At 42.9% G+C, this 27,676-nt stretch overlaps 8 protein-coding genes across 9 annotated transcripts; 3 read left to right on the top strand and 5 right to left on the bottom strand.

Annotated features, from left to right (window-relative positions):
- Nucleotides 1–133: 133 nt before the first annotated feature.
- LOC128265607 (GDP-fucose transporter 1) lies at nt 134–1,493 on the top strand. The gene is made up of 3 exons (XM_053001796.1): nt 134–311; nt 376–1,099; nt 1,165–1,493. The coding sequence occupies exons 1-3, from the start codon at nt 235–237 to the stop codon at nt 1,375–1,377; spliced, it is 1,014 nt and encodes a 337-aa protein (XP_052857756.1). The 5' UTR covers nt 134–234; the 3' UTR covers nt 1,378–1,493.
- Nucleotides 1,413–2,751, bottom strand: LOC128265551 (50S ribosomal protein L1). The gene is made up of 3 exons (XM_053001666.1): nt 2,483–2,751; nt 2,115–2,424; nt 1,413–2,056 (listed from the first exon to the last, which is right to left on the bottom strand). Exons 1-3 carry the CDS (start codon nt 2,671–2,673, stop codon nt 1,490–1,492), a joined length of 1,068 nt encoding a protein of 355 aa, XP_052857626.1. The 5' UTR covers nt 2,674–2,751; the 3' UTR covers nt 1,413–1,489.
- Nucleotides 2,752–3,259: 508 nt separating this feature from the next.
- On the top strand, nt 3,260–12,795 carry LOC128263569 (uncharacterized). Of its 2 annotated transcripts, XM_052998742.1 has the most exons (14): nt 3,260–3,474; nt 4,411–5,096; nt 6,631–6,888; nt 6,948–7,111; nt 7,171–7,584; nt 7,667–7,717; nt 7,787–7,843; nt 7,923–8,297; nt 8,600–8,747; nt 8,805–9,034; nt 9,088–9,406; nt 9,477–9,738; nt 9,811–9,931; nt 10,521–12,795. In XM_052998742.1, exons 2-14 carry the CDS (start codon nt 4,471–4,473, stop codon nt 12,473–12,475), a joined length of 4,980 nt encoding a protein of 1,659 aa, XP_052854702.1. In that variant the 5' UTR covers nt 3,260–3,474; nt 4,411–4,470; the 3' UTR covers nt 12,476–12,795. The 2 variants fall into 2 exon arrangements, with proteins under 2 accessions (XP_052854702.1, XP_052854670.1); XM_052998710.1 differs by having other exon boundaries at nt 7,667–7,843.
- Nucleotides 12,796–12,892: 97 nt separating this feature from the next.
- On the bottom strand, nt 12,893–14,441 carry LOC128265408 (uncharacterized). Its single transcript, XM_053001438.1, has one exon. The coding sequence runs from the start codon at nt 14,423–14,425 to the stop codon at nt 13,277–13,279; it is 1,149 nt and encodes a 382-aa protein (XP_052857398.1). The 5' UTR covers nt 14,426–14,441; the 3' UTR covers nt 12,893–13,276.
- Nucleotides 14,442–15,147: 706 nt separating this feature from the next.
- Nucleotides 15,148–15,956, bottom strand: LOC128266105 (uncharacterized). The gene is made up of 2 exons (XM_053002375.1): nt 15,887–15,956; nt 15,148–15,828 (listed from the first exon to the last, which is right to left on the bottom strand). The coding sequence occupies exons 1-2, from the start codon at nt 15,932–15,934 to the stop codon at nt 15,178–15,180; spliced, it is 699 nt and encodes a 232-aa protein (XP_052858335.1). The 5' UTR covers nt 15,935–15,956; the 3' UTR covers nt 15,148–15,177.
- Nucleotides 15,957–16,675: 719 nt separating this feature from the next.
- On the top strand, nt 16,676–18,003 carry LOC128265988 (uncharacterized). Its single transcript, XM_053002274.1, has 2 exons — nt 16,676–16,748; nt 16,807–18,003. The coding sequence occupies exons 1-2, from the start codon at nt 16,698–16,700 to the stop codon at nt 17,485–17,487; spliced, it is 732 nt and encodes a 243-aa protein (XP_052858234.1). The 5' UTR covers nt 16,676–16,697; the 3' UTR covers nt 17,488–18,003.
- A 2,159-nt stretch (nt 18,004–20,162) lies between these two features.
- On the bottom strand, nt 20,163–20,826 carry LOC128266155 (protein C19orf12 homolog). The gene is made up of 2 exons (XM_053002481.1): nt 20,498–20,826; nt 20,163–20,442 (listed from the first exon to the last, which is right to left on the bottom strand). The coding sequence occupies exons 1-2, from the start codon at nt 20,697–20,699 to the stop codon at nt 20,222–20,224; spliced, it is 423 nt and encodes a 140-aa protein (XP_052858441.1). The 5' UTR covers nt 20,700–20,826; the 3' UTR covers nt 20,163–20,221.
- Nucleotides 20,827–21,501: 675 nt separating this feature from the next.
- On the bottom strand, nt 21,502–22,106 carry LOC128266165 (uncharacterized). Its single transcript, XM_053002493.1, has 3 exons — nt 21,949–22,106; nt 21,831–21,878; nt 21,502–21,766 (listed from the first exon to the last, which is right to left on the bottom strand). Exons 1-3 carry the CDS (start codon nt 22,034–22,036, stop codon nt 21,552–21,554), a joined length of 351 nt encoding a protein of 116 aa, XP_052858453.1. The 5' UTR covers nt 22,037–22,106; the 3' UTR covers nt 21,502–21,551.
- Nucleotides 22,107–27,676: the final 5,570 nt, after the last annotated feature.

Genomic DNA, 27,676 nt, shown 5'->3' with positions numbered 1-27,676 from the left:
ACCGAAATGTTTTGATTCCAAATAATGGAAAAATTGTTATATTATAGCATGTTATTCCTCTTTTACTTTTTCAATGGCATAGCGACGGATAACTTTTCAAGCCACCCCCGCACTTTACTCAAATGTTCTTATTGGAAACAGCTGATCGGCAGACCGGGTGCAGATACGTGTAAAAATAAACGCACAATTACTTGTTCCTCGCACAAATCGGACTCCAATCCCTGAAACTGCAAAATGTACAAGAATCTGGAGGAGCACAACCGGCTGGTGAACAAATACCTGAAGATTTTCTTCGTGGTGGCGCTTTACTGGTGAATAAAGAAGACTACTCCGCTTTAGGGGCAATAGCAATCCTTAACTTTTTGCCCTCCACAGGTGCACTTCTATTTTAACGGTTTTTGTGAATAAACACCTGCTGAGCAGCGATACAGTGAACCTGGGGGCTCCCCTCTTCATGTCCTGGTTCCAGTGCGTGATTTCCACGGTCATCTGCTTTCTGGCCAGCCGCCTGAGCAGGAAGTACCCTTCGGTGTTCACGTTTCCCGAGGGGAATCCGCTGGAAATCGACACTTTCCGGAAGATCCTGCCGCTTTCCGTGCTGTACACCTTGATGATTGGCGCCAACAATCTGTCGCTGTCCTACGTCACAGTGGCGTTCTACTACATTGGCCGCTCACTGACCACCGTGTTCAGTGTGGTCCTGACCTACGTGATCTTGCGCCAGCGCACCAGCTTCAAGTGTCTGATGTGCTGTGCCGCCATTGTCATAGGCTTCTGGCTGGGAGTGGACCAGGAGAGCCTCACGGAAGTCTTCTCTTGGCGGGGCACCATCTTCGGAGTGCTCAGCTCACTGGCCCTGGCCATGTTCTCCATTCAGACGAAGAAGTCGCTGGGTTATGTCAACCAGGAGGTGTGGCTGCTCAGCTACTACAATAACCTGTATTCAACTTTGCTATTTTTGCCGCTAATCATCATTAACGGCGAGTTGGAGACGATTATCACGTACCCGCACCTGTGGGCGCCTTGGTTTTGGGCCGCCATGACCCTAAGTGGCATTTGTGGCTTCGCCATTGGATTTGTCACTGCGCTGGAAATCAAGGTAATCAACCTGTTCTGCCTGCTTTAATCTTATCTAACTCGGTCAATCAATATTCCATATTCCAGGTCACTTCCGCCCTAACGCACAATATCTCGGGCACCGCAAAGGCCTGCGCCCAGACGGTGATTGCCACCCAGTATTACCATGACGTTCGATCGGCGCTCTGGTGGACCTCCAATGTGGTGGTCCTGGTGGCCAGTGCCGCCTACACCCGGGTCAAGCAGCTGGAGATGCTGCGCCAACACCAGCAACGCAGCACTGCCACCCAGAAGGCCTAGAGGCAAAAGCCATGCCGCCAGAGTAATGTAGACTGTTTAGGACTCTAGAAGATGTAAGTTTAAAGTATGCACAAACAAACCATCAACAAAAATACATAGGCATCTGTGTAAACTAATTGGAGGCGGCGGCTTCTTGGCGTTCCGCCGGCTCCTCCTGCTTCTTGGTCTCCTCCTGCTTTTTCACCTTCGCCGTGCTCTTATCCCACATCTCTGGCACATAGACATAGGGATCGATCTTCAGCTGCTCGCTGCTTGGCGGGCTCTTCAGCAGAACACGGGTAATGAAGCGACCCTCGCGCTTCGGCCTCATAGTGTTGATGTCCTGAAGCAGGAACTTGATGTTCTCCTCCAGCTTCTGGCCGTCCATGTCCAATGTTCCTACACTGGCGGTGATAAGACCGAAGTTCTGCTGGTACTCATCCTTGGCAGCACTGTAGCTAATGCCGCTGGAGAACTTGACGATCATTTCGGCCAAATTAGTGCCCAGCGTTTCGCTCTTGGGATTGGGAAACTTGCGCTTCATCAGGCCACGCAGGGCCACCAGCTCGGCCAGAATGTTGGGATGGGCAATGATGTACTGGTAGTCGGAGAGCAGCAGCTCGCCGTTGGTTATGTCCTTGATGAGCTCCACGCCGCCGACGAGCGAGGCGCCAGCTTCCCTGGCCTCCAAGACTTCGTTCTGTGAAGGAAGTACAGAGAGTTATTGGGGGTTCAAGGGCCTATTAAGATCGACTCACATTTCCCTTGGTAAAGACAATGATCTTTCGCTCCTCGCCGTGCTCGAACTTGTGTGGAATCATGGCCATGCGCTGGAAGTTGTCCACAAAGCGGGTGATCTTCTCCGCCTGCATGTTTAGCTCGATGTCCACATTGAGCGGGGCCTTGGGCACATTGTACATGCTAGGATGATGGGTCTCCCGGTGGCACTGGATGGCCTCCTGAACGGAGTAAACTGGCCAGCGGTAGTAGCGCCCTACGTAGCAGTCATCTTTGGGCACTTGCTTCCAGGAGTCGTCCACATGCTTGTCCGCCCGCTTTACGTTGATTCTGAAAGCGGAGAGAGGTTAATTACATATGTATCCCAGACTAAGTTTACAATACCCACTTCTTGTTGCGCTGGTTGTGCGGAATGAATCCCACCTTCTTCACCTCCACTTTGACTTTCTTCTTGCGGGCCTTCTCCCGGGTTCCTTTACGGGCCGCCTCGCTCACGGCAGAAAGGTGCAGCAGGCGGAGCGACTCCATGGTGGGTTGGCGCAGGGCCAGTGCCCGCATGGAAGCCACGATGGACTGCATTTCTCTCAGGAATAAGCTTATTTACCGGGATTCCAAACTCTTGCTTTGCATAACCTCTCCGGTGCAGAGCTGCCAACTCTTTCTGAAAACAGCTGATTGGCAGCCCTGTCGACGGCATGAAAATAAGCATGTTCCTGAACCATGGTACAGAACTTTGCTTAAAGTGTACCGCTAACTAAAAAGTTTGAAATTCAAAGGATTTTTTGCAGCGGACTTTTTCTGATTTTCTACCCGTAACTTAAGTTATAATACCATTAATTTTTTAATAGCCGTGACAGATTCAACTAGGTATGCAGAGAATTAAACGTCATAAACGCTTTTAATTACTTCAATAACTACTATATAAATTCAACGTCAATAGTTAACTTTATTAATTAAATAATTAACTAAATTATTAAAAGTAATGAACAGCGTTCAATAAAAATCTTTTTTATATGAATAATATTAATAAATGATATTGACTATATATATTATTTTTAGACTTTCCAAGCCCCATCAGAACTAGAAAATAAGCCATCAAATAAGATTAAATCACTGATCATGCAAATTCTAAGAGAAATTTGAAAACGGCAAAGAGTCCGTTGCCCATGCTCTCTAAAAATAAATCTCACATTTTCCGACTTTTCCGATCCGTTCGAAATGAAAGCGCCGTGCCGCTCAGAATAGCATTGACCGACGAGCGGATCGGACGTATACGGAATTTTCGAGCCGCGGAAAATCGCGAGAATCAGAGAGCAAGAGTGATCGAAGAACATTCCGCGGCGGGGCGGACGAACGAGTGTGTGCATAGGAAAAGTGCAAGTAATAATTTGTTATTGTTTTTCCTTTCAACAAAACACTGGCGAACAACCCGAAAATAGCTCAAACAACCTTGCGCATAAACCCATAAAACAAAAGAAGCGCAGCCAGGAAGAAAATTCGAGTGGAAAAGAGCGAAATGTGTGTATTCAATGTGTGGCAACAGTTTTGGATATAACGTTCGGAAAGTGGCGAAAGTAATGGGGGCCGCCGACTTCAGATACACATGATCTGTTCGCAGCACCACCCATCCACCCATTCACCCATCCACCCACTGGTACACCCATCCATCCATCAAATTCCGCGCTGAGTGCGTGCACTTTCGCATAAATTGGAAATATTAATTGTGTGTAACCTAAAAGTGGAATAAAGGAAGTGTGTGTGCGCACTTTGCGCGGTGGGATCGGCATCGGCATCGGAATCGGGATCGGAAATCGGGGGCTATGGGACTACGGGTATACGAATACTGGGTGTGTGCCATAGTGCGATCGCCATGGGGCGAAACAAACAAAAGAGTGTCAGCGTTTTAAAAATAGTTTGGATTGCGGCGTGATTTTATTTGTTTCTTTTGCTGGGGCAACCGCTCGACGATCGATGGCATCCAGTTCTTAAGCCAAAACCGTAACTAAGACCCGAAACCCAAAACCACACAGGAGCACAGTGCATTCCGGATCGCTTCTACTCGATTCGGTTAAGTGACCACACGCGTGAATATTTTTGAAAAATATTCAAAACTTTCGCACATGTGGGGAAACGTGCTGAAATGGGATTTTCGAACTAATTGTTTACATTTCGTGGATTTAATCGTTACACTTTAGGATCCGTTTATGTGTGCGTTTGGCGGCGGACGTTTCGCATCGGTCGTCGTCTTCCTCTTCTATAAACAATCTACCGATTTTGATAATTCTCGGATTTTTCATGTCTTGTGTGCGTTTTTAGTGGCGTATTGGGCAGAGTAAACAAACAAAGTCCGAGTGAGTGATTCGCTGCGATACCGACATGGACTGGGACAGGCCACCGCCGCCGCCACAGCCGCCGCCACAGCCACCGCCAAAGCCCAGACGAACCCGGTCCCGGCAAAATGTCCTGCACTACGAGTCCTTGCCCACGGCTCCGCCGGCAATGTGTGGCCGCACGGAGGAGAACATCTTCCAGTTTCCGGCCGTGGCCTCCCGGGCCCGCAATCTGTCCGCCTCTCCCAAGTTCGAGAGGAAGGAGGCTAAGGATCTGCCCGTCTGCGAACTGGGCAAACACTCCTGCTCCAAGTGCCTGCCCTATCGGGCGGACAGGGGCACCATTGAACCGCTGAGGACTCGCCTCAATTCCGCCATTGAGGCCATGGACGAACTGACTCGCACGTACGCCTTGCTGGAGGGATTCCTCGAGCACCGACTGACCACCATTGCCGACAATGAGGCAGGCGAGCGCGAGGCAGAGCTGCAGGCCCTGGAGGATGACATTCCCTCCACCAGTCAACAGGCCATCAGGCAGCAACGTCCACCCACCAAGCCACCCAGAACCAACACCAGCGACAACCAGTTCGAACTGGAGCACTCCCTCACCTGGCTGGAATCCCTGATGGGCACCGAGGTGGTACCGCCCTTCAAACAGGGCAAATTCAAGCGGTAAGAATTAAGTTGAGAATAAATGCTAAATAGCAATATTGCTCATTAGTTTGTGTTTTTAAAACACTGTTCACCACATCAATTGAAATAGGTATAAGCAGGTCGACAAAACACCAATAACATTTGTTTTATAAAGAATGCAAGAATCAATTTTTTTTTTTATTTTTAATATTGATGGCTTTGCAGATATCCGATTTAGAAAAGTCATAACTCTATAAGTTTGTGTTTTTAAGTTCTAAGAATCTGCGTTTAAACTTTGGTTTGTAATTTTGGGTCAATTTTTTTCCATTTTTCCAAAAATGGCTTTGCAGAAAAGTGACCTTATATCAGCACTTCAAAAGCCATAACTTTTCTTACAGATATTCGATTTTGAAAAGGCATTGCTCTATAAGTTTGTGGATTTAAGCTCTGAAAATTTGCATTTAAATGTTGGTTTGTAAATTTGGCTCGATTTTCTTGAAAATTATATGATGTAACCCCGTTCCTTTTTTCCAAAAATGGCTTTGCAATAAAGGGACCTAATATCAGCACTTCTAAAGCCATAACTTTTCTTACAATTATCCGATTTAAAAAAGGCATTGCTCTATAAGTTTGTGGATTTAAGCTCTGAAAATTTGCATTTAAATGTTGGTTTGTAAATTTGGGTCGATTTTCTTGAAATTTTAATGATGGTACCCCTTAGCTTTTTTTCGAAAAATGGCTTTGCATAAAAGTGACCTTATATCAGCACTTCTAAAGCCATAACTTTTCTTATAAATATCCGATTATGAAAAGGCATACCTCCTTAAGTTTGTGGTTTTAAGCCCTGAAAACCTGCATTTAAATGTTGGTTTATACATTTGGCTCGATTTTCTTGAAATTTTTATGATTTAACCCCTTTCATTTTTCCAAAAGTGACCTAAAACCAGCACTTCTAAAGCCATAACTTTTCTTACAAATATCCGATTTTGAAAAGGAATGACTCTGCATGCTTGCACTTTTAAGCTCTAAGAATCTGCGTTTAAATTTTGGTTTGAAAATTTAATGATGGTACCCCTTTCTTTTTTCCAAAAATGGCAATGCAGAAAAGTGACCTAAAACCAGCACTTCTAAAGCCATAACTTTTGTTACAGATATCGGATTTTAAAAAATGCATAGCTCTATAAGTTTTTGGTTTTAAGTTCTTTAAATCTGCATTTAAATGTTGGTTTGTAATTTTAGGTCGATTTTCTTAAAATTTTAATGATGTATCAACCCCGTTTCTTTTTTTTACAAAAGTGACTTAAATCAAGCAAACGTGAATTAAATTAAAGCTCTTAACTTTTCTTAAATATATCCTATTTTTAATGAAATGAACATATCTTAAATCAAAACATCGAATTATATTTTTTATCACAAAAATCATGCGATGGAAATTAAAACTAAGTACTATTCTGCACCTACTACAAATTCTTATTTTGTTGTGAATAGAATTTATAAGTAGTCATACGCTGGAATTTAAAATTGAACCGATTGGTCTTCTATTTATTTTGCAATTTATCGAATAATCCCACAGCATCCGAGAGCGCAGCAAGTCCATGATGGACGAGGACCTCAACGTGTTCATGAAGGGCGAACGACCCGGGCTAAAGCTCAGCTCCTCGCGACCCTATCTCCTGAGGCGCCAGAGCACCTACAGCGACAACAAGGCCAAGGTGTCCAAGTGGACCAAGGTGAAGGCGGCCTTCAAGTGGGAGCGGGCTAATGTGCCGCCCTCGGGACCAGGTGCTCCGGAAACCAGTGTCCTGATGCCACTCAACCACGAGGTGGAGAGGTTTGTTTCAGACTCCAATACTTCCTTGACTTCCATTTTAATGTTGGCTCACTCTTTAGATACCTCAAGGTGCCCATTTGTGTGGCAGCTGGAAGCAGTTCGGCGGACAGCATCATCAGTTCCTCCTCGGGCCACATAATGAGTGATACGGGTGGCACACCTGGAACTATCAGCTCGGCCAGCTCCATGGATGATCTTGAGGCAGCCAGTCGACAGAACTATCGTAAATCCCTTTTAAATTCTTTGTTTAAATGCTTTTTAACTTATGTACAACCTTTTCAGGTCGTGATTCCTCTAAGAGTGATACCCGCTGTGATTCCCGCGCCTCCAACTTTGAGGTGGAGCTGCGCAAATCCGCCACCGACGAGCGCCTGGATAACATCAAGTCCTCTGCCCCGCCATTGCCAGCCAAGTCCTCATCCAGCAAGTCGCTGCGAAGATCGAAGGCCTTTTCCGACTTCGAGGTCCTGCCCGAGGATCATGTGGCGGAGATCAAGGCCACCAGCAGCCGGCGGCAGAAGCTGCCACCGAGTCCACTGAATCTCAACCAGGTCAACCAGATGTACAGTGATCTGCCGCAACTGCATTCGCCGTTGAAGAGTCCCAAGGATTCGCGAATGCGTCGTGTCCACTCGCCGGGTACTTCATCCGTGCCCAGCAGTCCCTCCAGACAATCGGATTTCTTCGGTGAATTTGGTGGGTGAGCAAAGGATAACACTATCCTTAATCCCATTTGGTGTTATAAGCCTTTCCTAACCCCAAACCCTGCTTTTTGCAGAGAGCGAGGATCTGTCCAGTGGCGATTTCTCGGAGCCCACAACGCCAAACTGTAAGAATTTCCCACACAACGAAGATGAAGAGATACTTCAACATTATCAACTTCTCGTACTCAAACTAGATTCGGAGTTTAAGAACAAGCAATGCGAGTTCGAGCGTTCCAGCGTAACCAACCGCAGTAGGAATCCCCTTCGAGTCCTCATAAATATTTGTTCTGAGAAAGTTTTAACCCATGTGTATTGTACAAACAATTTTAGGTATCAAACTGGGGGGCAGCAGTGCAGCCGGAGGAGGAGCAACAGGGACAACTGGGAAGCGCAGCAGCGAGGAGCACTCGCCCACTCAGCTGCTGCACAACGAGCTCATGTCCACCGCCCAGCTGGAACAGAATCTCACCCCGCAGTTCAAGAAGAAGCTGCACAAGTGGCGGACCAAGCAGCAGAATTGCACGGGAGGATCGTACGCCTCCCTGGAGCCGTCGGCCAGTCCCACGGCCAAAAGCCAGAGCGGCGAGGTGAAGCCCAAGATCGACTGGAACCTGTGGAGCATGGGCCAGGTGAAGCTGGAGGGCCAGGGACTGTGTGCTCTGCCCGACCAGAAGGATCTGCCAGAGAAGTTCCAGAAGAAGTTGGGTGGGTATTTACACTGGGTAAAAAGTAGCAGTAATCTTAGGTAGTTCATACTTAATGTTCATATTTGTAGCTATGATTTTTATCATTTGCAGTTTATTATATATATTTTTTAATATTTCATTTGTCTATTTGTGGAATAGATTTTAATTTACCCAAAGCCTTTAAAACAAGTAGATCCCGTTTTAAATCAAATATGTTTCACATTAATGCAAATTTTGTAATATTAAATCATGCAATTTAACATTGTGATATATTTTTTTATTCCAAAGTATCCTAACAATTAATTTAAATTTTCCTTTTAGAGCAATGGAACCGATTAAAGTGCGCTCCTGGTGGTGGCACCACTTCGGATAATGACTCCCTGAAGCGGGGCTCCAAGCACAGTCAGTCCACGAGAAGGGGATCTGATGATGACCGATGGTACAAGCACAGGCCACACGACAAAGAGAAGTTTGTTAAAGCTGATCCCAACTAATCCCTCAACTAATCCTTATTTAACTCCCACAGATTGTCCCGCCTTAAGGCCATTGTGGTGCCGGATCACACCAAGAAGATCGAGGTGAAGACTTCGGATGGCGAGGTGATGAAATTCGAGGGCATCTCGAGGAAGTTCACCCGGAAGCTGTACGAGTGGGAGAAGGCCAGGGGCATTGGACCGGAGGCCTCGACCTTTGCGCTGCTGCATCCGGGCTACTGTCCCATCGATGTGAGGCGCATCAACAAGGAGTGCCATAAGGGTGGGTATGACATTAACTAGGAGATCTATGGCTAATCCTTACTCTCTCTGTAGTGACAACGGATCACTCGCCCACGCTGAGCCGCTCCCTTTCCCTGGACAGCGTTTCACCCAACTGCAATCTGGCCCAGGCCATCTCCCAGCAGGCTTCGTCGCTGTCCCTCAACGACGTCAACGATCTGAAGGAGATCGAGGACAGCAACGACGCCCTCACGGATCACGAGTTCAAGAAGTACGACGAACCGGAGGCGGTGATGGTGGAGGTGGAGGAGCACATCCACGACACCGCCTCGCCTCTGGTCACCGCCCACACGCTGGTGGAGCAGCAGACGCCCATCTACAAGTACGAGGAGGTGCAGTGCAACGACTATGTGTAGGTGGCATGTGCATTTACCCATTCCTCCTCCGGATAGTAATCGGCTGACCATTCCCATCCCCTCCAGCAATTCGCGTCGCGTCCAGAGCTTCGAGTCGCACACCAATCTGGCCCCCTTGCTGGGCGCACTGAAACGTGCCGACGAGCTGTTTGGCCAGCTGAGGAATGCCTCGCCCGACCTGCTGGAACACCCCTCCATGCGGGACTGCCAGGCCGCATTGCTGAGCATTCGCAGCATTTACCCGTACTACTCCAACAACCTGATGAAGGCGGGCGTGCTCAACGCCATATCCGATGTCCAGAGCGAACTGGGACGACTGGCCGAGTTGGTCAGTTATATATTAAATTATTTAATATATTATGTTGTGGGTTGTTAATTAACCTGTTCTGTGACACTTTAGAGCCAGAAATCGCCACTGGATGAGGCCTGCTGCCAGGAAACCATGCATGAGCGGACACTAGAGTATCTGGAGGAGCTCCAAGGACTGCATGAATGCCTGCAGTGCCTCAAGCTAAGCATACGTGAGTATTTCTATACCCCTGCAGAGGGTATAAAACAATTGTTCATTGATTAGAAGTTTGTAAAGCACTGGCGGACACATTTCCGACCCATACATTATTGATCAGCATGACTAGAATGATATATTGATATAGCCATATCCGTTTCTATACCGGTTGCGAGTTCAGTATTAAAGCTAGACCCTTGAATCTTTTACGATCGTTTAAAAACAATCAGTTCTAATTCGCTTTTTTTTAATTTAGTGTAAATTGCTAGTTTTTGTCATAAATTATTTTTTCATAGTATAAAGAAGCTATCCTTTGAGTTTGTAACAAGTTGGGATGTCTATATCCTAAAGTTACCATATATCTGTTCTACTTGCCATACGGTATTAAATGCGGATTCTTGAAACTGTCCAAATCATCTTTTTTGTTTGTACACTGATTTTATTTATAAATTATAATAAACGATTGGTTTAAATTTAATAAATTAAGTTATTTTCCAAAAATATCATTTCGGATCCAATCTTTGACTACAAGAGCATTAAATCTTTGCTTCCATTCTCCTTAAAACCTACTAAGCTCAATCTTAAATAAATTGATTCCTTTTTAGAGGGTGGAACGAATCGCTATTCCCGTGACATAGTGCCGGATATCAACATCACCAGCGAGGATGGTCAGCAGTTGGACTCCAGTTCTGCCTATGCCACTTGCGACAATTCCAGTCGAGATCGTTTTGCCCAGGACGACAATAGTGCCAGTGCCAGTGCAGCCTCACCAATGGAACACGAAACGGAGACTAGCACCACTACGGGCACCTTGTGCCGCTCCAGCTTGCCCACCGTGAATGTGAGTGCCAGTGCCAATCCCAGTACCAATCCCAGTGTCAATCCCAGTGTCAATGGTATCGGCAATGCCAGTGCCAGTGCCAAGAAGAAGCTGCTCCGACTGCGCAAGATGGGTTCGCGGCAGAATAGCAAGACGGAGAGCGATAGCAGTGATGCGGATACCCACTCGGTTTTGGAGACTCCGCGTCGATTGCGGCGGAAGAATTTCCGGCTGAAGCAGCGTTCACTGGACGACGACTTCCGGTTGGGTTCCACTGCAAACGATCTGGAGACGGCTGCACCTAGAGAAGACATTGTCTACGGTTCACTAAAGGTCAAGCCAGGTGAACTCATTGAGCAAAGCCAATGTGTTGCACCTGCTCCTGTTCCATCCGCATCTTCCACTGCATTGACCACTCCTCTTACTTCAACCACTCCCCCTGCAACACTTACCCCACCTACAAAACTGGGAGCCTTTGTTCCTCCTCCTTTGCCAGAGCATAACCGAAACTACAACACAAATGCCAATGTTTTTGTGAAAACCAAACGCAAACTATTCACCACCATCCCCGAGCCAAATGCCTCGGAGGGCATAGCCTTGATCGAAAAGGATTTGGATAGTCCTACGGAGGAAAAAGCGGATAAGTTGAATAAATCAGAGAAGTTCAAGTGCCCGCCAAAACCACTCAATCTATATAAATCCATCAGCTTGGAGCGCTTAACACAGCCGCCCAATAAAGAGGAGCTGCGAAAATGTCAGAGTAGTGAAAATTTCAGGCGGGGATGCCTTTTCGTGCGTCCTCCACTGGCCAGCGATAGCATTGAGAGATTGGCAGAGTCCAAGAAGCCGCCGGAGTTGAATAATCCCCCAGTTCCACCTAGGAAAGCTCATCTCTACAAGAAAAACTCGCTGCACAAATCACAGAGTGCCAATGCTAGCAACAAGATTGAGCACAAGATAGCCAAGACCAGCTCTGGACCCAGTTTCTCCAGGGTGCATCCTCCACCGCCGGCTCCAGTTCCCCTGATCTTGCCCAACAAACAGGACAACACCCTGCCGCGTATCCAAAGGAAGCATCCCAACACACCCACTAAGGCCAAGCAGTTTGAGTTCCCGCCACCACAGATTCTTATACCAGAGCGCCCAGCCACGCCCCTTTCGGAAAGGGCCATACGTCTGCAGCTGGCCAAGGCGCAGTTCCTGCAGAGTGCTCCGGTTACCCCGCGCCAGGAACCCCAAACACCTAGTAAGGCAGCCGATTCTGTGGTGCTCCAAAAGAGCATCAGTGCGGGCAGCATGAGGGGAGCTGGCCAGGACCCAACGAAGCACCAGCAGCATTACCACGAGGTGTCCACGGATCAGGAGAGTGTGGGGGGCACCTCCAGTGCCTACGATAGTTTGCCGCGAGCCGTCAGCCGGAGTGCCAAGATCTCCAGCAAACTGGGCTTCGCCACGCTCACCTCAAAGCTGCGCAGGGGCACCAAGAAGCCCAAGGAGCCACCACCGCCGAGTCCTGGAAGCGCCCTGTCCGCCCTTTGCCGGCAAACCCTAATGGCCGATGTCATAGCCATACCGCAGGCCTTTGCCTCCGAGAAGCCACCACCGAGTCCCACGGGCCGCAATGTGTCCAAGTCGCAGAGCACGCCACAGGCGGCTGCTCCTGTGACCATCAACTTCGAGGGCATCAACAAGTCCCTGAGCGAGCAGTTTGTGCGCCAGCTCAAGGAAAGCGACGTCTAGTCAAAGTACCCAGTCTCAAGTCCAGAATCTAGTCATAGGAGTAATCAAAGTCCGAGATATTTGAATGCATTTTGGGTTCTGCTTTAAGTCCACCTAATAACTTATAATCATAAAAAAAGGATTGAAAAAATTAAAAATGAAACAAGCCCTTGGGAAATTATAAAAACGAATGGCCATATTGTGCAGCCAAAGTAAAGATACTCAAAAGATCCATTCAGGAAACAGAATTTTTTTGATCTGTGTAAAATCGAAAAATCCAAAGCCATATAGCTTTTCAGATTTAGTTACCTAATAAACTATTATTTTTGATTGCTTCGAAATTTCGTAAATTAAGAACTTTGTTTCTAAACAATTAACTGTTGGAATGTGTAGCCAACATGCGAAATCTTAAATATATATTTAACACTTATTTTCATAATAACAAAAAAAAAACGAGAAAATCATGTTCCTTTGTGCAATAAATAATTGAATTATGCGATTCGCAATTTAAAGATAAGAAATTTGTGTTAGAACTTGAAAAATATTAATAGTAAGTATAAATTGCCATTTTCAACTAACCTTCCCAAATACATACTCTAATGATCTCATAAAATGACAGACTCTTTGACATCTTTAACTGTAAAATGCTTGCTTTTCTATATGTTTTAACCATATAATTGTATTCCTTATCACTTTTTTTAACAGCATTGTTTTAATCGCAACGATCAACGCTAATTTAAGCGGTATATTTAACTGTTATCTGAAGGTTTATTGTTCCAATAAGCAAAACTACGCTTATCAATCGGTGGAAGTTTCAGAAGCTTATCTGTGATCCTCATAGTCGTCCAACTCCGGGTAGTCATCATCGTCATCCTCGTCCACCTCGTTTTCGTGGGGTATTTCCGGGGGCTCCGCGCCGGTGTTCCAGTAGCGATCCTCCTCCGGATGTGTGAACTCGAAGTCCAGTGCCTCCGGATTCACGTAGGTGATGCATGTGGTCAGGTTCTGGGCCGTTTCCAGCATGTGCGGTATGCTGTTGACGAAAACCACACCACATTCCGCGGAGTGCATGGCCTCTCCTGGCAATTGGTTGTTGATCTTGCCATAAACATCGATTCCCACGGCGATAATGTCGTGGACCCGGCGAATGGCACTCAGAGCATTCACCGTGCCGGAGAGGATCTTGCCCACGGTGGTCTGCTTGGCGGCGATCTTCTTGTAGATCTTCACCAGACCGCCCACATGGCGTTTCACCTCCTTGACGGCCGCCACCGTCTCGTTCTGGATGCGCAGCACCAAGGCCATGGTGCGGGAGTAGCAATCGACGCCATCGTTGATGGCCTGCAGGGCTACCTGGAACTCCGGCACCTGGGAGTAGCTGCAGTAGGCGGCCTGGCTGCCACGACCCCAGTACTTCCACATGTAGCCCAAGCCGGCGATGGCGGCGGTCACAATCTTGGGCTTGTTCAGCTTCAGCAGATTCGCCTCCAGTTGGATGGCCCGCTCCACCAGGTCGTCAATGCCAAACTGTGCCTCATCAATCACGTCCTGTATTATGTCCCTGAGATCCTCGAATTCCGCCCTTTGCTCTGGACTGAAATCGGGATAGGGTTCTCCCATTATCTCCTCCACGCTGGGCAGTTTTGTGTCATAAACCACTCGAGGTTTCTCGTCCAGGTAAATGGCAAAATTGCTGCGAAAGTCCTCAAAGGCCTGCAGGTAGTTGGCATCCAATTCGGTCTCCTTCGCCGCACTCTGCTCACTTCCGTCGCCGCTCTGGAGCTTCAGGCTGTACAGGTAGTCGTACTGGGCCTGGAACTCCAGATACAGCGGACGCAGTGCAGCCACTTCATCGCTGGACAACTGCAAGTCCACCTGTTGCTTCTGCAGCAGATTCTCCAGTTCCTGGTGGGCAGCTCCAAAGGCAAGGAGCAGCACACTGGCCAGCAGAAGCAGCGTTTTCCTAACCATTTTAACCGGCCAACTGATTCAGTGCAACTGAGGAGGAATTTTGACCAGCTCCATTATCGGAAGAAGTATAGCTCGTAAACCGCTATCGCAGATACCACACTTGGATTTTCTTAAGTGGCCACGGTCTTTTTAGTGTGCGATAATCGCGGCTTATCGCCAGTATTACGCTATATATAACACTGCAAGGGGCAATGTTTCAGTAAACAAATTTCATAGGAGCTTTTCATGAATGGTCTATCAAAAGGGGGGATTATTTGGCAATTGTCATACAGATCAAAGATATTGCAGTGCAAGCAAAAAATACTATTGTGGTTAATCAATTAAATGTAGTAATTGGTTGAACATAACTGACTGATAAGTTAAGAGTGAATTTAAAATTGTATATTTCCTTTAAGTTAACTTTATAGTCATATGTTGAATTGCATGATTTGATAAATTAACGTGGAGAATATTATTATTATTAAATTATGATTTCAGTCTAAATTCAATTTTCAGGTACTAAAATATACATTCAGAAAATTAAATATCAAATTTTAAATATTTCCATATCGAAATCAACTAAAAGCAACATGGCATGAAAATCAAAACGAAATGTAATTAAATTGAGTATTTAATGTATTAAATGTATTGATTGATCATTTTAAGCTTTAAAGTATTTTTCTAAATTAAAATTTTGATAGGCCCATGACTTAACCAACACAATTAAATAAACCATCTAAAGTTAATCTTGCGTTTTACTATATTTTCTGGACTTAGTTCACGGCACACGACTCAATCTGAGCAAAGACCTCGTCAAAATCCATCCTCAGATGATGGTAGAAAAGGCAACTTGGTGTGTCCAGATCCTCCTGCGTCATTTCGAGAAGAATGTCGTCGCATAGCTCCAGACTGCCGGACATCCTCTGATTGATTCCCCCAATTCCGGCCACAGTGCAGAGCAAGACTCCGGCGTGATTCAGTCCAAACTGCTTCAGTTGCCAAGTTTGGCAGGTTTTCGATACTCCAGCGATCTCCAGCGAAGCCTTGCTTAAGAAATCGGCTTCATGCACGATTTCCTCCTGGAAATGGCCCATGATGTGGTCCAGGGAATTCCGGCAGATGCTGTACTTGTCCACCAACTCCCGATTGAAGTGGGCCACCTGGAGCTCGTGTTTCTTGGAGCAGGCTCGCCACTCATCGCTGTACTCATTGCCGAAGAATCTTTCCAGCCGGGCACTCACCTTTCGCTGCTGGTCATCCAGTGTGTCCTTGGCCACCTGAAGTATCCCGGAACGCTCGTAGATCGCCTGTTGGGTGTCGTTCCATATCCTGGCAGCTCGGGAGCCTTGCTTGGCGATGAGCTGCTTTGTAGACTCATAGAGCGGTCCATTCTGACCCCAAATCCTTTGGAAATGGCAGTGCACCTGTAAATCCGATCGGTATTATTAAGTATATTTTAGAAAAGTCGTAGCTATTGGTTACACAAAGTAGCGACTGCAATAACAGCCATGTCACCCATTCTATTCTCATCTTGGCAAGAAATTAAACAGACTCCCAAAAAAATTCAATGACAGTTCCAATGAATCTCTGTTTTATTTATAGTTCCCCAGAGGGTAAGTCAGCTATTTGAAACAGCTTGTATATTTAGAATATTAATTAAGTTTATTAATTACTTAGAAAACAACTTTAAACATACAAATCCTTGCAATATATGTTTGTTTTCTTTAATTAATTAATTAGTTAATAAAATTGTAAGTGTAAAGAAAACGCTGGCCAATACTAATACATATATTTTATCTTCAGAATTGTGCATTCTTTTGTTAAATAAGTCTTATCAAAAGATGTTCCGTGAAAGTAGATGATAAAAGAAGCGATCAACCAGATGCCGAAATAGCGTTATGTTGGGGGATATATTTAAGTACATAGAAAGAAAGATGTCTCTAAATCACGCACTTTCTATTTTGGTGATATTCGGATATTTAATCAATATTTAAATTATTGTTAAAATGTACGATTATTTTAAACTAAATGGAATCATTTAAGAAAAGATAGAACGTAGCAACATAAAAATGTCAAAAAAAAAGTATAAATTTAAATTTATAAAGTATTAACGCGTTGTCGTACTTAAAAACCCATGCTTGTCGATTGAAATGACAATTAGTTTAATGGGCAATCTGTGTTGTCTAGTGTGATTTTCAACGGACAAACTCTTATCGAAACAGCATGCCAATGTTTTGACTATATATACCAAGTCAGTTGGAAGCGTTTCGCACTAAAGAAAAATAACAGAAACATGATGACTCAAATTGCTGGAGTATTTTGCTTCCTTGTGCTTACTTTGGCGGTAATCAGTGCCCTATGAAAGTTAAAATACTTCCATGGTAAAAACTCTCTATTTGCAGAGCTGCCAAGTGATCCGCTATGAAGACGGGATCGAGACAGATACCACAAATTACGGACCCGTTTCCATGGTGGTGGACAATCTGGCGGAGATTGCCGTAAATGTGAGCGACGAAAACACGGCTCAGTTGGAAGGCAAAATGAATCGCACTTGGCAGGATATAGCCGGAAATATCGAGGTCCTGACCGCCAGTGCCTTGGCCCAGTTAAGTGACTTGATCTACGAGACCAACCAGTTGTTGGTGGCCAATCCCGACTGCAATGCGGCCTGGAGTTTGGATGAACTCAACGAAAATGTGACCCATCAACTGAGTGGCTGCACTGGCGATCTGGGAAATCTCCTGGAGGACTTCCGCCTAGAGGGTCAGCTGGCATTGGCCAAAGTCCAGGGATTCGTCCAGCAGATTGCCCAGTTGCCGGCCAGGTGCCTGAGTATGGAGTCTTCGCCACTAAATCCTTTAGCTTCGGCGGGCGGCAGTGTGTGCTTCATCAACGCCATGGCGGAGATAAACCTGGGAATGGCCCAGTCCATGCACGATGCCTCCCTGCTCCTGGTGCAAACCCATCAGTCCGCCGAGGATCAAGTGGAGCAGGCGCAGGAGTGCTGCACCATTGTGGTCCAGCAGATCGGCGACTATCTGCGCGACGAGCAGGATCAATGCCAACAGTCAACTTTAACGTAATCGTAAACGAAAACCAAAAACAAAACCCCTCCTGTGAGCAATAGACCTGAAAGTGAGTTCAGGCAAATACAGCCAATGGCAAATTTATGCACCCACAAAGATGACAGAGGCCGAGGACTCGCCACATCCTGTTCACTTATTGCTTATGCATGACATTTATTTGACAAGTTTTTGATTGATTTTACAGCTGCTGCAGCCGATCTGGTGCAGCTATCTGCATATTCGTAGGCACAGTGGAAAATCTCTATGACGAATTTTTCAAAAAGAATGTTAATTTATTTTTTTATCATTTCCAAATTTTACCAATATTATTGTTCCATATACATAACTTCTCACTTTGTTTATAATTTTAACTGAAACTTAAATTTTGTCTTATTTCATTTTTAAAAGACTACTATGAGTTTTCAACACAAGGAAATAAATCTGTATGATTGTTAGACAATTTGCAGACGAGAGTAAAAGTAGTTTTATAATGACGTTTTTAAATGTAAAGCAAAGAAATTATTTTAAAAACTATTATTTTTAGTCCCTGCCCATAGATTTTTATAATAGTCGAACCTTTTAAAAAATCTACTAACAATATTATTTAATATTTTTTTATAAAATTAATATTAACATTCACATTTTAGTTTTAGGCATTATAAAATTAAAATGCATCCCATATGTTCGAACAAGGCTAAGCAACATCATCATGGTTTGACTTAGAGAGGTTCTTCTGTACAACTATATTTCTTGCAACTTTGTGGCTAATCGCAAGTTCACTTTTCAAAGTCGCATGCATACTAATTGGCCATTGTTCGGCCGAACTGACCAATTGCCCAATGGACTTGCCCACGACACGTGGCAACCACACGATATATAGTAGCATACGGATCCGAATGGGCAACAGCTGTCCCTAGAAAGAGATAGACAGGGACGGAGATCGAGATCGGCCAGTTATTTTCCAGTTCCTCTCGCTTCCGCAGTAAGCCAAACTATTTTGACCTGCCTTCGGCACACTGAGCGCAATTTTGAAGTGACTATCTGTCCTAATGCACCTAAGCATCGCTGAGCAAGTCGCTCCCGTTGTTTTCGGTGCAGCAACCAAACTGTCTACGTCTCTTTATTTCGGCTCTTGGCGCAATTCCACTAAGAGTCTGAATTTTATCTTATTTTTACTGCTTGTAACAGTTGTTGCCCCGATGATGATGATGGTCGTCTTGCCGTTGTAGCTGCACAATTTCCACCTACTCCAACATCTGTTGAGCACTTTCAGACATCTGACGGATTTTGGTGACGGCGAGCGCGCGACGCTTGTCTATTGGAAACCCGAGATCCGAAAGTAACAAACTACAGATTGGCTAAAAACAACCAGGCACTTGAAGAAACTATCTCTTAACCCGATGAAACCTAGAAAGCAATCACATTTATTATGAAAACGTACCTAACTGTGTTAGTCATTGATAATAGATAACCATTATTTGCTTAATAACCATTGATTAAATAGAATTCAAAATATATATCTTAAAGCTAAGGGCCTAGATAAGTTTTTGTATCTATTTTTTGTAATCTAAAATGTTATTAATAACACTTTGTTACTTTTTAACGTAAATAAAAGAATACTTGTGTAAAAAAAATTAAAAATCATTTATGAACAACTTAATAAAATGAAATTTAAAAACTTTTTGGCTTTTGGATATATTTTTCAAAATACATTAAATTTAAATGTTCATCTTTGGTTTTACACCGCTTTATTCAATAATTATTAAGTTCAAAGACTTTGTAAGAAATAACTTAAGCTCACTAAGTCCAACACTCTTCGCTCTTTCATTCAGTAGCATTAACCCGACTGCATCAATATCATTAACCACAGGTAAGGCCTTGATCACATTATTCTTCATTCTATTGCGTTGCTTGTTAGACATTTCATTGAGAATAAATTTACTCGCCAACATGAACTTTCCTGGACCTGTAAGACTGGCGTTAAAAGTGTTCACGATTATGCTTGAGAAGCTTGCCTTTTGCTAGTCCGTACACTGCAATTGAACCGACGGCACCACCCACAGCCAAACCGACTGGACCCATTAGTACTCCACCAATGAATAAAGCGGCGCCAGAAACAATAACACTACCAAAAGCTCCTTTGAATGTCTTCCTTGAGGACACGCGAATATTGTTAATATCGGCCAGTTCACACAGGAGACTAACAAGCCTGTCGTCCTTCATTTTTACGCCCTAAATATATAAAAGTGAAGGTCCTTAAGCGCTCACTTTCTTCGACCATTTGTGATCGAATTTGCAATAAAATGCCTTATATAGGAGTATTATCAATATCACCGCCGGTGATGATGTCATTTCTGTTGCTTTCTGAGGGTTTCTAAGTATGTGTTCTTATCGCGAGCTTATTCTCAAACTACTGAAATATGTGTATGGGTGCAATAGAATTATAGAACCGTATAAGAGTATTTTGTAGTGATTTTAATGTTACTTTGCATACAATTATTACTAGTATTTTTTCTTGTGTGTAATTAAATTTTAGTCCACCCTGTCCTATGCTTTTCCTATATTTAACCTCTCGCGTTCTCGTTTTCAATCTCCAAGAGGATGTGTAAAGATCATAAGTAAATTTAGTCATGTGACTTCCCTTAATTACTCATAGATGACCATTAGATAACCATATAATTTCACAATCAAAATCGACTATGCTTTTATTATTATGTCATACAATAGCATAATGAATTAAATGGATTGATGATTAATCAATTATGGTCATTCTCATACGATCGGTGAAAAATGACTTAACAGCGTTTAGTGCAACATCTTGCACCTGTTTGCTCTTAAATATTAATCCTACGACCTCTAGAGCACTGACAGCTTTAATTTGGGATATAGCACGGATCACATGCTCCTTCAGTTCTCGGCGCTGACTGTCCGACAAGTCATCCGAAATGACCTCACTCAGTGACTTGAACTTTCCTGAAATGAAGAGACTGATAAGAATGGTTTTCATTATAGTACAGTAGACAATTGCCTTCTGTAAGTCCGTAGGCTGCAAGTCCGCCAAGGGCCCCGCCCACCGCCAGCCCCCGGGGACCCATTAGTAGTCCCCCGATAAGGGCTCCGGCTGCACAAACCGCAGCTCCTTTGGCAGACTCCTCGAAAGCCACCTGAATATTTTCATTGTCGGCCAGTATAGACAGGGCACTAAGTAGCTCTTGGGTGCTTACGGCCATTTCTCTTGAATTTTTCTTAAAATTGTAGTCTTTAAAGCTGAAGAACTTGCTGGCAACTGAGTGTGGTTTCGCAACACAATTATTTTATGAGTTCCCAATTCAAAGTAAATAGCCACTCTGTGGTGAGAGTTACTCGATAGAAATAAAATCTATTCTCGTATTTTAGCTATCGATTGCTTACCAGTTGTTACTCATAGCAAACCTTTATAGATCGAAAGCTTTTTGTAAGACGTTCAGTCTATCCAATATCAAAACCATACATTATATGTAAGCATGATGAACTGTAATACGTGCAAGAATTTATTGAACAAAAGCGTTTGCTTTAATATAAAATCAAGAGAACATCTCAGATTAGTAGTCAAAATCATGTTGTATATATAAAAATAAGAAGTTTTGCAATATTTGAACGAAAGGTTATTGGTAAATCATATTTTATATACATATGTAATTATCAAGTTTTGCAACATTTAAAAGAAATTATTTGTTATGATCAGAAATCCCAGATTCTTTGTTAAAAATTGAACAATTGCTTCTGGTGCCGAGTTTTGTACCTCTTCAACATGTTCAAAACGCTCATACCCAAGACTTTCCCAGTCTTTTTCCTCGTTACCAATTATTTTTAAAATAACATTTTTCACAAAGATAAGCAGTTGCTCCAATAAAATCTCCATAAGTTCTGCGATGATCTTACACACACAGTAGACAATACCTGCATTTCTAGAACATGCTGATTTTAAATAACCATATATAGAGTAAATATGAGGGTCTCTCAGTCTCTTCAATGCCTTCCTTGTTAGTTGGAAAATTGTTATAACAAAGTATACATTTATTGAACCAAAGTGACTAATTTCATTAACAGGTGATGGCAAATCCCAAGTACTTGGTCAAATATTCCACAAGGGCTTCTAGTGCCGCTTGTTGCGCTTTAATTTCTCGTAAGAAAACTTCCACTGCATTTTCCACGAAACCAATAACTTGGAAAATAGCGTACTCCACGAAGTTAAACAGTTGCTTCAATATTGGCATCGCCAATTCCACAATGTACTCATACATCCGGACAAAAATTCCTGAAATGGATTGGTTTATATTCTGATAATAATTATTTATTTAGAGTGAATACGCGGAACTTGCCTTCTGTATGGTCACCGTAGGTTCTCTCAATCGTGTTTTCTACCGGCACTGTAGACAATAAATAAAAAGATTACATTTTAGTTATTCAGTGAGTAGTTAAAGAGAACGAATTACTTGCCTTCTGGACGGCTTTTCTTTTTTCTACGCACAGCATTAAGCAGTGTTTCGAGTACAAGTTCTAAATCCAATTTTATTTTTTGCGACATATTGTGAACTTGTTGAAGGTTTTCTTGTCTGCGCACTGCTAAATCCAACGCTGACTAAGTTAGTTTTCCCCTTGGGTAATGAAATAGTATCGCATTTGTTATCATTGCATATATAATATATAAAATGCAATCTTTTTGTGCAATTCCAAAGTTACCCTCTTTTTATACAAGTATTGTTGATGATAATAAGTTTATGTACAGAGTGACAATTACTTTTGGCAATTTTTCAAAAAAGAACAAGCAGGAACAATAAAGGTTATAATTATTTATGGTTACAAATTAGATAATTAATTCATGTATTAATTTTAGAGTTTTTATTTTGCTACATTTTTTACATTTTAACTAAACTTGTTAAACTAGCTAAATAAAAATTATTCTATCAACTAAAACAGGATAAATGAGATTGTCAAGACACACAATATGAGAAATTCGTTGATGTCAAATAGCTGAGAGCTCAATATTTGGCGGTTGGTGGCCAGCCACTTTTTATTAATTTGAATTTAATGGCCTCAACCTTGAGACACATGGCACAAGCTATGCTGTCATGCATATGAGTCGGAGGATCTGCATATCAAAGGGCCGGCGTCTTTAGAGTTCTGATTACGTGCCTAGTTGGCGTTTAAAAATCGCTGCCGGATTGTCTTTAATTTTGATTGATGCAGCTTTAATTGCGTGGGCTCCCAATTGCTACCGCTGAACTTTCGGGTAACTGTAAATAGACCTTTTGTCGGTCGAAAACCAAAAGCGGATCGTTCCTAGCCCCCGGGATATCTAGCCGTTGACTACTATACTATATACATACTTGAGGGTCGAGTTCGAAATCGAGGCTTCGGCCTGGGACCAACTGGCGCGTCTTAGGCTCACAATAAGGAATAATCGTTATTGTTATTTGCTGTCTGCAGGAAGAGCCGCGTGGCGTGCGAGTGAAAGCCAGCGAAAGGACCTATTGGCGGGGCAGTGGCCAAAGCGAGATAGAGCCAGGGCGCAACATATGCTATCTTCAGCCGATCCTCCTCCCGAAGGACCTCTCGCCCCGTCTCTGTCTAACTGCGTCTTTGGCCCAGAACAAACGGACGGCGCACGCCGTCATCTGGTGCCACTTTTGACTTCGGAAATTGGGTTGCCCACGCTCCTTCGCTCCTTCACTCAGAAAAAATATTCCATGCAGTCAAGAAACCCTCCCCCAAATTAAAAACAAATTTGAAACATCAAAAAAAAGTGTTGTGAGCCAACAGTGCAAGTCCTTATAATATGATTTAAAAATGATTTTATATTTAACATTTTCAAAATGATTTAAACAACAAATTTTCGAAACACTTTAATTGTATGTGATCTTGTATATAAAATATTATCTGATTGTTAAAATGTAAATGACATTCCAAAACCGGTTCTTAAAAATGGTTGATTTTTCAACCTAAACGAAAAATTAAAATTCATTTACAAATACTTTATTTGTATTATTAAATCAACAATCAGTGATTTGCAATGTTACAATTTTAATAGTAATAAATTTTCCAAGAAAATCAAATCTCTAAAATAACAAAGAATTAATAGTTCAGTACTGTACATTAAAAATATTATCTAGTTAACAAACAGGCATTTATTAATTTTAAGAACTTTCTTGGCTTGGGTTTTCGTTCATTGCTTTTCCTAATAGCAACTAGTTTTTTTCGAGTGCCCCGACCGTTTCTCAGCTCAGTTAAAATTATACTTTTTGTAGCTGTTTCGTTTACGGTTGGGTCTTTTGCTCGCTCTGCCCTGGCAGACAATTTCAAGGAAGCAGGAGCACTCGACCAACAGTTACTGTTGACTTCCGATCGGAGCACGAGTGCAGGAAGAGCGGGGAAGACAGCCGATCCCGAACAGCAACAGCAGGACAAGCGGCTTAAAGGACTCACTGGCTCAAGTGAGCCCCCCAACATACAAAAAACAAAAACGCACTGGAAAGGGTTGCTCCTGGGGAAAAGGAAGAGAGTAATGGGCAATGCGTATTGGGTATTGGAACTGGGATTGGGATTGGGGAAGGTGTTAGGCCGACAAGGATGCACAGACATTCGGGGCTCGGTTTACAAATCCAAATTGAGCCCCGAAATCGCGCGCATGCCTGCCAAATGAACACGTGTGCCGCAGGACCAGAGGATCAGGCCAAAATTTAAAGCGTCAGCTGGCCAAACTCCAAAAGATGCCAGCCAAAATAATTGCTTCGTCTATGAAGATGATAGTAAACTCGAACCATCTTAAGGGTTGGGAAAACACAAAAACTAAGCTTATTAAAATTGTTAGATCAAATAAACATTGATTTGTTAAATAATATTTTCCGATGATTAGAGAATATTTGATTTCATTCAAATAATTTTAAAGTAAACAGAAAGGTTTAGGCAGTATTAATTAACTGTTATTACTGAATTCCAAATTTCTTTATTATAATTTAAAGTTTTTTAATAAAAAATTTAAAATACTTTGTTCAGATACATTAAAGTCAACATTTCGGGACTAAAAAAATTTAAAACCCTTAACACATTAAAAAAAAACCTTTCCATTAAACTGTTACTACTCTACTACTATAATTTATAATTTGTTACACGACTCATTAAACAAATACAAAATTTTCCAATAATTTTCCAATAATAGTTTAAACAAATTTCCGAAGTTCCATAATTAATCATTAATTCTAACTTTTATTTTGTTGAATGACTCAAAATAAATAATAAATTGCTTGGATGAGCAAATTATCCGCCAGCCAGGCGTATAAAATTATCAAATCGTTTACCAAACGACCATAAACAAAACCAAATCAAAGGCAAGAAAAACAAAAAAGTTCATTTACATTAAACCCCAATATCGGACAGATCGGGGGTCGGCATACAGAAATAAATAATGAACTTTGCCAAGGAGACAAATGTATAATTTTACAGATCGCGCGATTCAATTAGAGGAATCGCCGCAAAGCCACTGGCAGATAAAAAAATTAAGCAATAAAATTAGTTGTGGTTCACGCAAATTGAATGCATCAAAAGGAGCCACAAGGACATGCCGCAGCTCGCCGGGAGCCCCAGAAATAGAGCAATAGCAATGAATCAGGACGATGGAGGGCCATAAAATACCCACTGGCATTCCAAGTAGTTTTCGTTTTCGTTTTCATTTTCATGTTCGATTTCGTGTCATAATGTGTTGTAAGTAGGGGCTATTGTTTCACAAAGGACTCGCCATTGTTCCATTGTCCGCTCAAGGACCTGTCCTGGGAACACCCGCGCGGTTCTCAGCATCCAAGCAGTTTTCTGGGCTGTTTCTTGGGCTGCCGTGTCAGTTGCGACCACAATTTGACTCTCTGACCACCAACATGAAATGTTGACAGGCGGAACACGCCTCTAAAATATTATGCGAAGCGAGTCCTGTGGGGTCCACGCAGTATCCTTTCCCGTTCTCATACCCCATCCCTATTCTAATGGGACTGGGACTGGGCTGGTCCTCTGGTTCTGCGCAAATCAATTGATTGCCTCCTGACAGTTATGAGCTGATCACATTGCTATCTTGATCGCCACTTTTGTCGGCGCTTAGCTGCCAGGAATTTATTGTTATTGACATTTTAGTTGGGTGGAATCACACGGATTATATCTGCTAATTGCATCGAGTACAAGATGCGATCCCTTAGATCTTTGGCGGGATGTGGCGGTGACCCTTGATCAGAGATTTTTTATTGGCAATCAATCAAAGTTATGGTTGTTCTGGGAAGGCAAAGTCCACATAGTTTTGGTATCATACAAATAAGGCAAAGTTATTATTATTTTTAAATGTGTGTTATAAAACATTGAGGGTAAATTTTTATATTATTAAAAAAAAAAAAAAAATTTTTTATACCTATATTTACATAATATTGTTATTAAAGCCTAAGAAGCTATAACACCAAATATAATATATTTGAAACAGAAGCTAATTTCTTTTATTTCTCCAAAAAATCCAATCCATTTTTTCCTTAGCTCAGCTTATTCCCGATATCGGGTTTAAGAAGCCCCACTTTCACGACCGTTTAAACACAAATCGGCTGGAAAATCACGGCTTGTTCAGCACAAAGCCGGTTCACCCCTTGCCGCAGGTGATACAATTTCGCACATTAATACTTAATTACTTGAATAATTGGGTCCAAGGGATTAAGTTCACACTCACTCCAGGCCGCGACAGTCCCAAAAATAAAAAAAATCGCAGTCAATGCAGGTGGCAGTTTAGCTTTAGCCCCCATCCCCTGAAGCAAAGCCACTGCCAAGGAAAAAAGAGCCCAAAAAAGCTGGCCCAGAGATGAAGTGATGCCAACGCCACCGACGTCGTTGACATTAAATTGCCGGGTCCTGCCGAAAATGTGGTTCTTGTTGCTGTCTGCTGAGCCCGGCTCAGGCTCAAAATATCGACGCACCCTGGACGCAGTTTTCACACGAAATCCTGATTAATAAATATATAAGTTCTCCAATATTACTGATAATTTGAAAAGTCGTCAACCCAAGCGCAGACTTTTGTGGGGCAGGGATGTGCAGGGATCTGCTCCGAAGATTTCATGCGGAGTCTGGGCGAGACTTCGGTGCCCAATTACAAGCAAATGAGCTGGAAAACTGTATCAAATGACCCAATGTCAATACAAAATTACAGGCCCTGTTCGTCGGACCAGCAATCTTTTGTTCGGCCAGAAGACGCAGACCAGACCAAATCCTCAGACTCTCCTCTTAACGTGACAAAGCGACGGCGATGGCTTGCGTGTGGCAATTTCAGTTAAAAAATGCTGACAAAATGTATTTTTGGGTAGTCAAAATATCAAATACTCTACACTAATGAATGGCTAAGAATATGAATGGGTACAAAATGTAAACACATGGTCCCATGTATTTTACAATAATTATTGTTAAGCACAATAACTTTAATGTTTAATTTTAATTTTGGATACCTTGACATAAATACATAATGCAAAACTCTTTCATATTTCCAGACCTTACTAAGATTTAAATTTTCTAAATTATTTTTCTCTTTAATTTCCATTAACAAATTGAAATAATATTCAATTTTTTTAAATTTTTTTTAACTTAACAAATTTTAATAGCTAGATATACAATTTAAGTTTTTTAGAGTATAACAAATTCTCCTTCTCCTAAAAAATATCCTTAATGCTTTTTTGTTTGTTTTGTGTGTCGTTTTGGTAGCATCTTAAGGTTTTTGCCTTGTGTTAATTTGATGCCTCGCCAAAAAATTGTCAAAAAATTGGGAAAGACTTTGATTTCTGATGCACTTTCACTGTTGATCTTCGATCACCGTTGGCTGCAGCGTGAGATACTGAGAACTCTGTGTTCTGGTTTGGTTTTGGTTTTGGTATGGGGATGCGGATGCCAATGCCAATGCCATCCAAAGTATCTGGGATGCCCACCTACTTGGATGGTCAGTGGGATGGGTAGTCTGAAAACCGAAAGTCAGTCAACTGTGCCGTGCCGATCGCCATCGCCATCGTTATCATCATCGTCTGTGTGGCTAATTGAGTTACCCAGAGAGATTTTTGGGACGTTGGCCGTGCGAATTATTTGTCAAATGGGTAACGGTTAAGTTTGTTACTGCTCCCGATGAGGAGGACCATGGTAATGATGATCAGGATCGGTAATCGGAGCC

The sequence above is a fragment of the Drosophila gunungcola genome, chromosome 3R, assembly GCF_025200985.1.
Source record: "Drosophila gunungcola strain Sukarami chromosome 3R, Dgunungcola_SK_2, whole genome shotgun sequence".
NCBI classification, from domain to species: Eukaryota; Metazoa; Arthropoda; class Insecta; order Diptera; family Drosophilidae; genus Drosophila; species Drosophila gunungcola.
This window is presented reverse-complemented; position numbering and strand designations above follow the sequence as displayed.